General features: G+C 45.4%; 1 protein-coding gene across 1 annotated transcript; it reads left to right on the top strand.

Moving 5' to 3' along the window:
- Positions 1 to 228: 228 nt before the first annotated feature.
- On the top strand, positions 229 to 12,680 carry OTUD3 (OTU deubiquitinase 3). The gene is made up of 8 exons (XM_035120349.3): positions 229 to 2,596; positions 3,904 to 4,052; positions 5,324 to 5,436; positions 6,084 to 6,206; positions 7,165 to 7,281; positions 7,752 to 7,848; positions 9,229 to 9,407; positions 10,413 to 12,680. Exons 1-8 carry the CDS (start codon positions 2,409 to 2,411, stop codon positions 10,587 to 10,589), a joined length of 1,143 nt encoding a protein of 380 aa, XP_034976240.3. The 5' UTR covers positions 229 to 2,408; the 3' UTR covers positions 10,590 to 12,680.

Consider the following 12,680-nt stretch of genomic DNA (forward strand, 5'->3'; position numbering starts at 1 on the left):
TTTGGTCTACATTTATAAGGAAATCTAATTTGCACTTTTTGAAACATACTCAGTCCTCTGAAATGTGTAGTTCTCTACATTTTGCAAAGCAGTTCTCCAGCCAAGAGATGCACATGCTAGGGTAAAAAATGAGCTTTCATTAAAGATTAGATAAAATCTTACTTTCAAAGAGATTTGATTTAAAAAAAACCTCACGCACAAAATGATTTAAATTTTTTTATTCATCAGTTTTTTGACCATTTTTGAAATCACTGTAAGCAGATATAAAATTGAACCCGAGGTTTAGAGTCACATATATACAACATTATATAGGGTCATCAAACACACCAGGAAGCTTTTTTTAGCTGCAGTAACAGTATAGACGCCGCTAGAGGACGATGTTTTGCTACCTCTCTTGTAGGTTCTTTTCCCAGCATGCCCGGCAGGGTCTGCTGGCTGAGTTTTGAGGTCCCCAAAAGGGGCTTTTACCTTGCGCAGGTGTGACATTTGTATGCCCTATGTTGCTAAGAACACTCCCCATTGTGGAATGTGGTGTTGTGTCCAAATTTGATACGAAAATATACAGAATTGTTAATACAATTTTATGAAATGGTAAAACGGCATACAAAAAAATGAAAAACGGTTTGTGCGTAACCTTTTTTAAATATTTCAATGGAATATACCTCGTTTTAGTCATTAATAGGCAAAGGTTCATCCATTTGCGCTACAGGAAATAATTTTTGAGGAAAAAATGAAAAAGTTATCACCCTAGTGCACATTAATATAATAGCATACAACCTTTTATAGAAGGGGAAATTGTTTTGCAAAAGTATGTATGTTAGTCAAGATTGCATACAGGAGAAATAGGCACAAAAATGCTGCTGAATTTTCATGAGAACTAGTTTTTAAATTTGCAAACTGAGAAATGATGAGTGCTGAGTTTAAGAGTAGGAAAATGAGAAACCAAGAAAAAAAAAATGACAGGTTTTTGCCGGCCTCAGTCACAATCCAGGACAAAGGTAGAGGCTAGACAGTGGGGTCTAAGCTACCAGACATCCACACCCACCCATGGGGACAAGCCCCTTTGAATTTGATGGAACTTATTTCTGAGTGTGTGTGCATACAGGGGCAGCCAGAGATGCTTCAATGCCTGAGAATGCCCCTTGCTGCCTCCGTGATGGGAGTGGGGGTAAACCTCTGCAAGGGTTTCTCCTCAAGGGAAAGTCTTTGCTGAATCTCCCTTTCTGTCCCCTGGTGAGGCCTTGCAAGGGCTTCTCCTTGGTCTAGTTGGCCACTGTGGAAAAAGGATGCTGGAGCAGATTGGCAATAGGCCCGATCCAGCAGGCTATGTTCATATGCCAATTTCCTGTTCAGATATTTAACTTCTGGAGACCCTGGGAGCAGAGAGCTGAATCCTGAAGGAAACTCTTTCAACCCATATGAACAACATTTTAACATTGTGAGTTATTGGGTTGTTTTTATTTTGATTACGGAGCGTACTTGGTGGTTTTATATTCTGATTTTATCCTGTGAACTGCCCTGAGACCTGTGGGTGGGTATAGGGTGGTATATAAATTCAATAAATAATAATAAATAATTTTACTGATGATTTGTTAATTAGATTATATGATTTATGCTGTTTAGGCTTTCAAAGATTAGCAGCACACCTTGTATTGTACTCATTTAAAAAAGGTCAGCAGCCAGTCCAGTTGTTAAAGGACTGATGAGATGTGATCCATTTGTCCACTCCCCTAATTAGCAGCCTAGCAGTTGTACTTTGAAATAATTTTTTTCTGGGATCTTCAAAAGAGCCACATGCATAAGACGTGGCAATAATCTAGTCTGGAGGTTACCTGGTCACAATCAACTGGAGTATGTGCCCCTCACAGGGGTGAACAGGTCTCAAAAGGAAGAAAATAGTGGGTTTTTTACAGCACGTTAAAACCACCCCCGCTATATTGTTCTACAATTGCTTTTCATTCTGACACTGTATCCTTATTCCACATATCTCCCACTGTCTTTTGAGACACCCAGAACTAAAAATCGACTGGAAAGAACCAGGAGGAGTAATCCTGAAACTGGGCAAATTTTATTAACGTCAGCAGGAGCTAATAAGAAAACAAGGCAATAAATAAAGTACAGAGGTCAGGGTGATAAACTGAAGATTGATTGGGGAGCAACACATGATTCCCATGAAATACATGCCCCTTTTAAGGTCGCAACTGGCTTCCAGGAGGCCGGGTGACCGCTCCGGTCCTGTTCTCTATGATCCAGGAGTCAGATGACGGCTCTGCAACTCATTTCTCTATGATCCCCACTTCTTAGTTGCTTCCGCGTCAGGCGGAAGTGGGCGTGGCGCGCAGGCGCAGTAACGAGAACCGCGCTCGCCGCCGACTGACAGGAGCCGGTTTTCCGGCTCTCCCGCGACGATGTCTCGCAAACAAGCGGCGAAGGCCCGGCCGGGGAAGGCAGAGACGGAGCGGAAACGGGACGAGCGAGCGGCTCGGAGGGCGCTGGCGCGCGAAAGGCGGAACCGACCCCAGGCTGAGGGCGAGGGAGGCCTGGCCGGGCAGCTGCAGGCGCTCGGGCTGCGACTCAGGGAGGTGCCGGGCGACGGGTGAGCCATGCCCCGCCCCCTCAGCTTTGAAGCTCCGCCCACCGCAACGGCTCCTGCGCGCGAGAGAGATCTAAACTACAACCGCCCACAACCCCCACGCCCCGCCCACAACCGCCCTCTGCGCTCGAGGGTTCCAAGCCACGTCCCTCAACTTTGATGTCTAGAAGCAAACTCCGCCCACTGTCATACGGCCCAGCAAACGTTCTGAGCCAAGACCCCGTTCCCAATATCTTTCTTTAGCATTGCCAGCTTATTTTCTGGTGTTTTTAAAAGGCTCCTCTGCTTTTATCAAGCTCAAGATAGTCAGGAGTCTGGCATGTAAAGGTTTCCTTCTCTCCATGGTAGGAAGTTGTGGAAAAAAAGCTGCTGTTGAATTTCCTTGTTTTCTTTAGCTGCATTAAAGGAGGAAGTTGGAAAAGGAAGCAGAATTCTACTCCCTGCTCCTTCCCTAAGGCCTGCCATCTTTATCCATTTCTCCCTTATTTATTTATGCAAAAAACCTTTCTCCTGTTTTTCAGCCAAAAAAAAAAAAAAAGGCTCGCAAGAATAGCTTACAGAATTCTCTAAAAAGTCTAAAAGAAAAGAAAAGACTTCCCCTGCTCTCAGGCTGGCAGTCTAAAAAGGTGCCGCCAGTGCTTTTTTTCTGGGGGGGACACAGGGGGACACACAACCCTAAACATTTTGTGAATCTTTGTACTTTTGTCCATTTACTGTATTTATTTCCCCCAATTTGAACTAGAAAATGGTGATTTTCTTCAGTCAAAATGAGAGTACTCCTAAACATTTTTAAAGAAAAAAAGCACAGGGTGCAGCACAAAAGGAAAACTGATTGGGATAGAGGAGGAAATAAGCAAACCCAGGTATCAGTTCTTAAGTTTAAGTTCTTTTTGGGATCCTTAAAAAAGCAGTATGATGATTATAAACATATAAAAGAAAATGTGAGGATCAGGGACATATGCTTGGTTAGACAGACATCCAAATTTGTATCGTACTGGAAGGAAAACAGTGTATAGTGTGATTTGACAAAAAAGCTTAGTAAGACCATGACACCTGCTTTGCATGCAGAAGGTCCCAGGATCAATACTGGCATCTTCAGGTAGAGCTGAGGGAGACCCCTGTTGAAAATTCTGGAGACCTGCTGCTGCCTATGAGTGTAAAGTGGCCTAACTCAGGGTAAGGCAGCTTCTTATGGACATGTGTTGGTTCAGTCCTGAATTGTTAACAAACCAAGGACCATGATGTTACTCCACCACCTTTTGACAAATCTCCTTCAGACAAACTCAATTGGGCATTATGTCTTCCCACAGGAATTGCTTGTTCCGGGCTCTTGGAGACCAGCTTGAAGGTCACTCCCGAGACCACCTCAAACACCGCCAGGAAACTGTGGACTACATGATAAAGCAACGGGAGGACTTTGAGCCTTTTGTGGAGGATGATGTTCCTTTTGAGAAGCACGGTGGGTGCCCTTTGTGAGAGGCGGAAGTTGTGCCTACTGCTACCTTTGAGTGCTGTTCGTCCAAAATACAGGCTGCTAAGTGGGATCAACCAGTGAGAATATGTATTGCACTGGTTCTAAGCTCTGTTCAAAGTGCTGGTGCTTATATTTAAAGCTTTTCATTGCAGGGGTGGCTATCCTGTGACCCTCAGAGGGTGCTGGACTGCAATTCCTGGCATCCCTGACTTGCTTGGGCCTGATGGGAGTTAGGCACTCCTGCTTTATGGCTTGGCATCAGGGTCTGTATGTTGAGGTCACATTCAAAACCTAGAAAGGTTGTCCAGGACATGTCTGTTTTTATTTTCTCAGGCTTCTAGGTTAATATATATTCTCCTGTTGTGCTCTTATGTTTGTCTTGCCCTGCTGTGCTACTACTGTTGTTGCTGTTGAGCTACTGTATTTAAAATGTTTGTCTAACTCAGCCTTACTCACTGTACCACTTTCCAGATATTTGGATTATAATTTCCACAGTTGCTGTCTGGGGTCACTGGGAATTTTAGTCCAAAACATCTGGAAGATGGCAAGTTAAGGAAGCCTGTTTGAATTGTGGGACTTATGTACAATACTAGGGCTGCAATAATTCCGGGGATCTCAAAGGCAGAATTGATGTAAGGGGGGAATTTCCGAAAGGCGGTGGTTTGTCCTGGCAAGTCAATCAAAAAATGTTGGTTTTTTGGCGTTTTTGTAATAAAAAAAAAAGATCAACAACTTTGGGGTTTGTCTAAAAAAAGCTAGAAGCGCAATATCTCTCTGGGGTTTTACTTTTTGAAATATGGCAACACTATACAATACATACCAACACTTGGAGGCCTTTGGAAGAAAAAATGTGTGTACTCCAATGCATTGCATCAGAATAAGTCTCAGCCTACATTCACATTGTATCATTATAGGAGAACCATTTATATTTCCACACATAGTCATAAACTGTTTCAGTTTTTGCTTTAAAGTGTTTGCTTTAAATTTGGAGTGAATGTTGCCAGTGACACAGGTTTATAGATAAAACATCTCCATGAACCCAATCAAGATCTGAATGAGATCCTGCAGGTCTTGGTTGCCTGGTATTACTCCAAGTGAATGTCCCTTTGGCAACTTCACTTGTCCTTGTCAAAGGGTATTTTGTTCTGTGCTATTGCCATTGCCGTATCTGTGTAGCATCTTTCTTTTATTTGCTTTTTTCTCCTTCTTCAATGTACCTTTCATTTCTCCTCCTCCTCTCTTCTTATTTTTTCCAGTTTCCAATTTGGCACAGCCTGGAACTTTTGCTGGCAACGATGCCATTGTAGCCTTTGCGAAGAACAATCAAGTCAATGTTGTCATCCACCAGCTCAATGCCCCTCTGTGGCAGGTAAGTCTCAAAACACTCAATTTGTCATTGAACAATAATGTGCCATTACACTGGTTAAGCATAATTTTCCTCCTGTTGCAATACGGCTAACAATAATTTTCCAAATTTGGAGAGGGGGGGCAGTCCCTTTCTTATGCAAAATAGGCATCTAGGTCCGATTATTTCAATGCACCCCACATTGTCTATGACAACTTGTTTGGAATTGTAGCTGGTACAAAATGTTACAAATATTACATTGGAATAATGTCACCATTCATATTTCCCTTGGTCTTGAAATCCTCTGCCATACTTGTAAGCTGGGCTGTCCAAATTTGGGCTTTCCTTTTATTGGTATTTCTGACAGAGCTGACCCGTGAAACGCATCCTTGCTAAGGATCTAGGTGCTGGATGGGGGAATTGGCAGAAGGGAGTTCTTCTTGGTAGAGTTATGAGAGGCTTGGGGGCCTCGCCTTCACTGAGCTAGATAGATGGAAACTGTAGAACCAATAAATCACATGAATCCACACTGGAAATGGCAGGCACTTGCTTTAGTGAAGGCATTGCTTCTTTTTGAGGAAGTTGAATGCTCTTGAAAGCATCCAGATTTAAAGCCCCACTTGCACCAGTCTCTCATCATGCATCTGCCCCGACCCATTCTTCTTTCTCAGATTCGTGGAACAGACAAAAGCAATGCTCGAGAGCTGCACATTGCATATCGATATGGAGAGCACTATGACAGCGTCCGGAAGATTAATGACAACTCTGAGGCTCCTGCCCGGCTGCAGACGGAGGTTGGTTCTGGGCCCTGCTAGGTATTCTCTGGAGATGCTACCGGGATGGGGCTTTCTCTTTTTTCTGAGCAGTGGATGCTTAGCTTGGCAATACAGAGAGGCTATAAAAGCAAATTAATGCATTTTAACAGATTTCCTACTCTATTAAACCAGATGTTGTGGAATAGATCAAGCAGTGGGTGGGAGCCTATGATTTAATTATCCAAGCTGGGTAAGATAAGAGTTTAGGAGGGATGCCTAGCTTAGCTGTAGAGTACTTGCTTGGCATGCAGAAAGAGCAGGTGTAGTTCCTAGCAACTCCAGCTAAAGAAGGATCTCTGATAGCAGGTGCCAGATACTCTGACCCACTGTCAAAGGTGAATTGACCCTGAAGCGTGTGGCTGTACAGTCTCACGCAGTGCTGCAACCATCTTCTGATCATTTAGCTCATTTCCTGGTGATTTTTCCTTCCAGAAACTGCTGGGCAAGTGGGAATAATTCTGGCTTGCAACTGAAATTGTGGAAGACACACACTCACTGACACTCACTTCCTCTCTCTTTCTCTTTCTCTTTCTCTTTCTCTCACTCGCATACACTCTCATGTGCAGAAGCCTCTGGGGAGTCCTTGAGCAGCTGTGCATGGCTCTTTCCCACCTGGGTAGTCCTGTCTGCCTGCTGAGAGACAGATTACATGGGAAAGGCACAGGGTTTATTTATTTGTGTATATTTTTGTAAACCATTTTGGTTTACAAAATGTAAGCCAATTCTGGTTTACAATTTTTTTGTAAACCATTTTGTTTTATTTGTATATTTTTGTAAACCATTTTGTAAGCCATATTTTCCCAACCATTTTGTTTGAATAGTGGCCTATAAATAGTTTCAGTGGAATAAATGACAGGCCTTGCTCACACGACCCACCCATGCCCCCCCATCCCAATGACATAGGAAGACATATTGCAATGCCTTCCTGTCATTCCAGATGTTGTGCAGAAATGAATGTAATAAAAAAGAAAAGGAGGAAGCAGAATCAGAAGAGGAAGTCCAAGACGAAATTGAGGATGCTGTCCAGAAAGTGCGGAATGCAACCGGCTGCCTGGTGAGCCTGTGCCATTCCTTTGCTTGGGGAAATGCTGGTGGAGGTGCCTCTCAGGCAGTGAGGGGGGGGGAGTCCAAGGCCCCCCAGATGGTGATGATAATGGAATTGAGCTCCCATCAGTCCCAGTAGTCTAATCAGTAGTCAGGGATGATCAAAGTTGTCCCCTGACAGTGTCTGGAGGTCCACAGATTCCCTTCTCTTGCTGTAAGACAGGGGTGGAACCTCAGCCCCAGGAGCCAAATGTGCCCCTAGTTGGCTCTAGGCTAAGCCCCCTCTCCCCAAGCTGCAGCTCTCATCTGCCATACGTCGTTCCCTCCTTAAGTGTTTCTTCCTGCTAGAATATGTTCTTGAACTCTGAGAATGCCTATTGGTTGCCTGGGTGGATAATACAGAGGGCTATGTGCAAAAACGAGCCTGCTGTACAACGGTAAAATTCACTGTCTATCCAGCACACCTTGTTTGCTTTTTAGGATGCTGAATTAATCATCCGGATCCTTGAAACGGAGGACTACAATATCGACTCTGCAATATTTGTTGTGTGTCAGATAAATGAAGTGAAAAGGCTCCGTGAGTAGTGGGTTGCTCTTGCCACACAATTACCAATTACAGTACAGCAGCCCTTTTGAAATAAAGAAGGGAAGCAACATGGAAGCGGAACTCCACCCCCACCCCACCCCCCCAAAATCCTGCATTACAGGAGTTTGGATTTGATGGCCCTTGGCGTCCCTTCCAACTCTACAATTCTATGATTCTAAGAGCCTTCCAGAGGCTGCAATTAAGTGTTCCTGGCCCACAGTCTTCCATTGTGTGCGCAGCATCTTCCTAAAGGAGAATTATGAGGCAGGTGCATGAATCTCACCTGTCAAACATGCCCTGCCACTTCAGAGATGGAATAGATATGGAGGGATAAGGACATAAGAAGAGCCTGAGTGCTGGATGAGACCAAAGGGAGTCCATCTTGTCTGGGGGTGGACTTTGATCTTTCAAATTTCAGCGGTGCCCTGTGTGAGGCCAAAATTTCGTGCCTCCTGCCTCTCATCTTCCTTTCTGTTAAATTCTCTACATCAGGGGTCACCAAACCTTTTCAGCAGGTCCACTGTCCCTCAGACCTGGTGGGCCGGACTATATTTTTTTGGGGGGGGCATGAACAAATTCCTATGCCCCACAAATAACTCAGAGATGCATTTTAAATAAAAGCACACATTTTACTCATGTAAAAACACGCTGATTCCTGGAACGTCCGTGGGCCGGATTTAGAAGGCGATTGGGCCGGATCCGGCCCCCAGGCCTTAGTTTGCTATCCATGCACTACATCATAGTTGCGACCTCTGCAGTGCCCCCTAGGCTTGATCCCCAGTGTAGCAGTACTGGTCACACTGTTCTAAATCCACCTCTGTCTAGTCCACCATCCTGTTCTCACAGGGGCCAACCAGATGACTGTGGGAAACTGGCAAGCAGGAGCACTCTCCCCTCTTGTGGTTTCCAGCAATGGCTGCTATTGCTGCCTCTGATAGTGGAGGGAGAATGTAGCCATCCTGGCTAGTAGCTACTGATAGCCCTACTTGTCTAGAGCTGCCCAAGTTGGTGTCTGCCACTACCTCCTCTGGCAGGTAGGGGTTGGGGTATGTGCTTACCTCTCCCACCTCCTTGCTGCTTCCCATTTACAGACACCCTGTTTCAGGCAGCTACACGACCAGGAAATAAACCCACCTGGAGGGAAACCACTTGCAGGAAGGAATGGATGGATGGGAGACAGGCTGGCTTAAGCCTTCTGTTTGCAGGTTCTCCCTTGCTACCCTTTCCTTCCCTCTGCCACTCCACAATAATGGCCCACTCCACTGCATCTTCTAGAATCAGTATTGTGGAATGGGGAGGGACCCCAAGGGCAATCTAGTCCACCCCCTTGGCCCAGGATGGGTCTCTGACAAATCACTGTCCCTCTCCTAGATGCTGAGAAAGCCCAAGAAGCCCAGGAAACAAACCGACTGAAACTGCATCCCAGGCCAGCCCTGTGGGAAGAAAATGGAAGTGGCAGTAGGATTTTTGGGAGCCAGGAAATAGAAAACAACAAGCTCCAAATGAGCTCGCTGGAAGCAAACCAAGCCAGTAAAAAGCAGGCACCAAAGGTATCTTGAAGGGAAGGGGGAGGGGGGAGTTCTGTGGGAGCCCTGGGTTTTCCCCCCACCTTGCAGTGGTACTTTTAATTGGGGATTCCACAGAGGAATCTGCCTGGATGGTGTCAGAATCACATCCCAGGCAGAAATTCTGAGATCTGCTCTCTCCCAACTTGTCCTTCCAGCATTGCCATCCCAACTCCTTGTGCAGACACTCCCCTCAGGATTGTGGTGGTATCACTTTTTTTAAAATCTCTTCAATGCATATGCTTCATCCAAAACAGCCTTCCCCAACCTTGTGTGCTCCAGGTTCATGACTCCATCAGCCCCAGAGCTGGTGGGAATTGTACTCAAAACTGCCTGCAGGGCATTAGATTGGGAAAGGCTGATCTTTAAAACTGCAGTCTTGCCAAATCAGTCATTCCTTTAATTCCTACTATCCCATACCCTAGACACACTGATCTGATTTATAGTCCCAATTTGTGAATCCAGATAGGATCCCGGTCTGGACCTGTTCATAGCATTCTAACTTTCCTCCAGCTCCCAACCCTGGTGTTCTTTTTACATGGCGTTATAATTAATAAATGCAACAGTTGGGAAACTCTGGCTTTCTGAGTGCTGTGTTGAGCTACCGATCAGCACAAATTGCCATGAATTGATCTGGGACAGCCTAATTTGCTCTGCAGCAATTTGTTGCTTCTTACGTCCAATCTGAATAGGGAAGAAATTGGCCTGATTCAGTTCTGAATTTAGCCAAAGCTGTTGCACAGCCCTAGTTCCCACAGAATGATTGAAGCAGCTCCTGTCATTTTGTTTTTTGCTTGTTGTGCTGCAACTCTCCTCCTCCTCCTCCTCCATGACAATGGCAAAGTCCATCCCTTTCTTGATGTCCCCTTTGTTTAGGCCTTGGTTCCCACCATCTTCTGACACCTGCACCCTCAGACTCTGCTACCTAGGGGATCCCTCTAAATCACAGTCCTCCTCCTTCACTGCTTTGCTAATTCTCCCCTTTGGCAGGTGTCCAACAGGCAGGAGAAGAAGCAACAGCGGCTGGAGAAGAAGCGAAGGCAGGAAGACAGACACCGGCAGAAAGTCCTAGGAGGCAAGAGCAACCTCTCAGACAATAATAAAAACGCCATGGAGTCTGAGTCGCAGGTCACCCTGGTGAAGACCATTGCAGCTCTCAACATCTGACTTAATGGTGTTTCCCTATTTCTGATGTGCGTGGGGAAATGAAACTCTGGCCGCTGAACTTTGCATCCCAAAAGTACCTTCTTCAGAGCAAACACTTCACCCCTGTCTGTCTTTGTGAACAGGGGTGTCTGCTATGCTGTTTAACTGACAGTTAAACAATTCTTCAGTTGTGCACAAGAACACTGGTGTGGGATGGCTGAGCAGTTCCTGTGCTGGAGCCTGGACAACAGAGGCCTTAGGGGTGGAATCCCCAATCATGGATCCTCTCGCTGCAGAGCTCATGGAATTTGCTCCCGAATCTTCCATGGCCACTTCCCAATTTATCTTATTTTCAGTGACCCCCGCCTGCAGGAGGGTTAAAGGGTTTCTTTGCTCAGGAACACATCTTCTTTTTGGCAAAGTCAGCAGGGAAAAAAGAAAACTGCTTCTGACTTACATCCCAAAGTGAAAACTTATCTACCAAAGTTGGTACTGACCCTGTTAGATTGTTGCTTCCCCCCCCCCCCCAATCCCAATCCCCATGGCAATATTGTTAAATTCTAGACAATGATCAATCGTGCACTTTAGCCTACGGAAATGATGGTGGCTTGTGTCTGGGTGTGTGTGTGGTGGGTTGTGGGTTGTGTGCATAGTAACAAATTCTATACAGACAGGCCGATAGTGTAGAGAAACTTTCCCTATCTGCGGCAGGGTTTGTTTGATCAATTACTCACTTGCACCCCTAGCAGGAATAGGCCACAATTGTGTCACAGCACTGGTTGGGTAGCTGTCCACCATTACAGACTTGTAGGGGAAGGGCCAGATCTCATCTTGTGCCTGCCCTTATGGGATTCTTAGTCCTGCCCCACTTATGCAGGGAGATGGGCTCCTCCTGTGGGGGTGGGCAAATCAGAGTATGAAGTGGCTGAGCAGCGCTACCTAAGTTGGATTTCAACTGTGGCCACTTCACTGACAATGGGGAGGAAATGGACAAACCCCATCCTTGCCAGCTTACTATGGTAGTATGTGATGCAAACAAGGCTGACCCAAAGTGTACTTTCATCTTGAACATTGGCAGCTTTGTTTCCTTGTGAATGTCATGGCCTTCATCCAAAGACACTTGGTACTCAAAGAATTGCTTCTTTATCATGTTAAATTTATAGACCCAAGAAATTATACTGGCAAACTTCCAAGGGACACTTGTTCCTTAATTTTGTTTGCTAAAAAAACGTTTTCCTCCCTAGAGAGTTCTATTATAGTTTTTTTGGGGGGGTTTAAAGGCTAATTCAGCAGATATTGCAGCGAAGGGGAAGTTACCCCCTGCCCGCAATCCCACCAGCAGCTTTTGGATTCCAATCCTTGTCATCTCTGACCAGTTCCTAGGCTGACTGGAGTGGAACAGGGTTTGTGTGATTTCAATATGTATACTCTGCAGTTGCCATAAAGAGTGGCTTTAGTGTGCCTCAATGGGTTGTTTAGGAAGGCAAAATTTGGATGGAAGCAACTTTTTTATCCTAGTGCTGCAAACAGTTGGAAAATGTGACACTTGCCTGATGGTGGTTTGGAAACAGGATTCTGGTGCTTGTGGTACTTATAAGCCAAAGGGTGAATTTAGGCAACTCATACTAAAAATGCCATTCAACTAAAAAAGGGCAGAGGGAAAGCTTAGGACCGCTGGGAGTGGCATGATGTAAGCTGCTAGTGCAGCCTTGGCCACTTGGGAACTGTTAGTCCAATATACCTGGAGGGCAGCAATTTGCCCAAGACAAAGGCAAGTGGTTGCCCCTGCCCTTATAACGGAAGCTGTTGCCAGAACTGTCAATCATGCCTCTCACCAGGCTATGCGGACAGTGCAGTTTGGTGAAGGTTCTCCTTACAGTTAGTTCTATAGTGCCAACAATCTGGACAGCTGTTCAGCAACCCCAAGAACTTTTCCTCTCGGTGACATCAAGTAATGACAGTCCTCTTCATTCTGGAAAAGAGAGCCATAGCAGAGATCCAGGTTTAAGGTTGTAAATATGTTTGGTGGCTAATGGAGGGGATAAAAGTTCCGTATCTTTGTGGTTATCAAAATAAAGTTGGCCTTGTTGACACTATCAACCAGTTAAAACA

This window comes from Zootoca vivipara, chromosome 6, assembly GCF_965207765.1.
Source record: "Zootoca vivipara chromosome 6, rZooViv2.hap1.1, whole genome shotgun sequence".
Classification (NCBI taxonomy): Eukaryota; Metazoa; Chordata; class Lepidosauria; order Squamata; family Lacertidae; genus Zootoca; species Zootoca vivipara.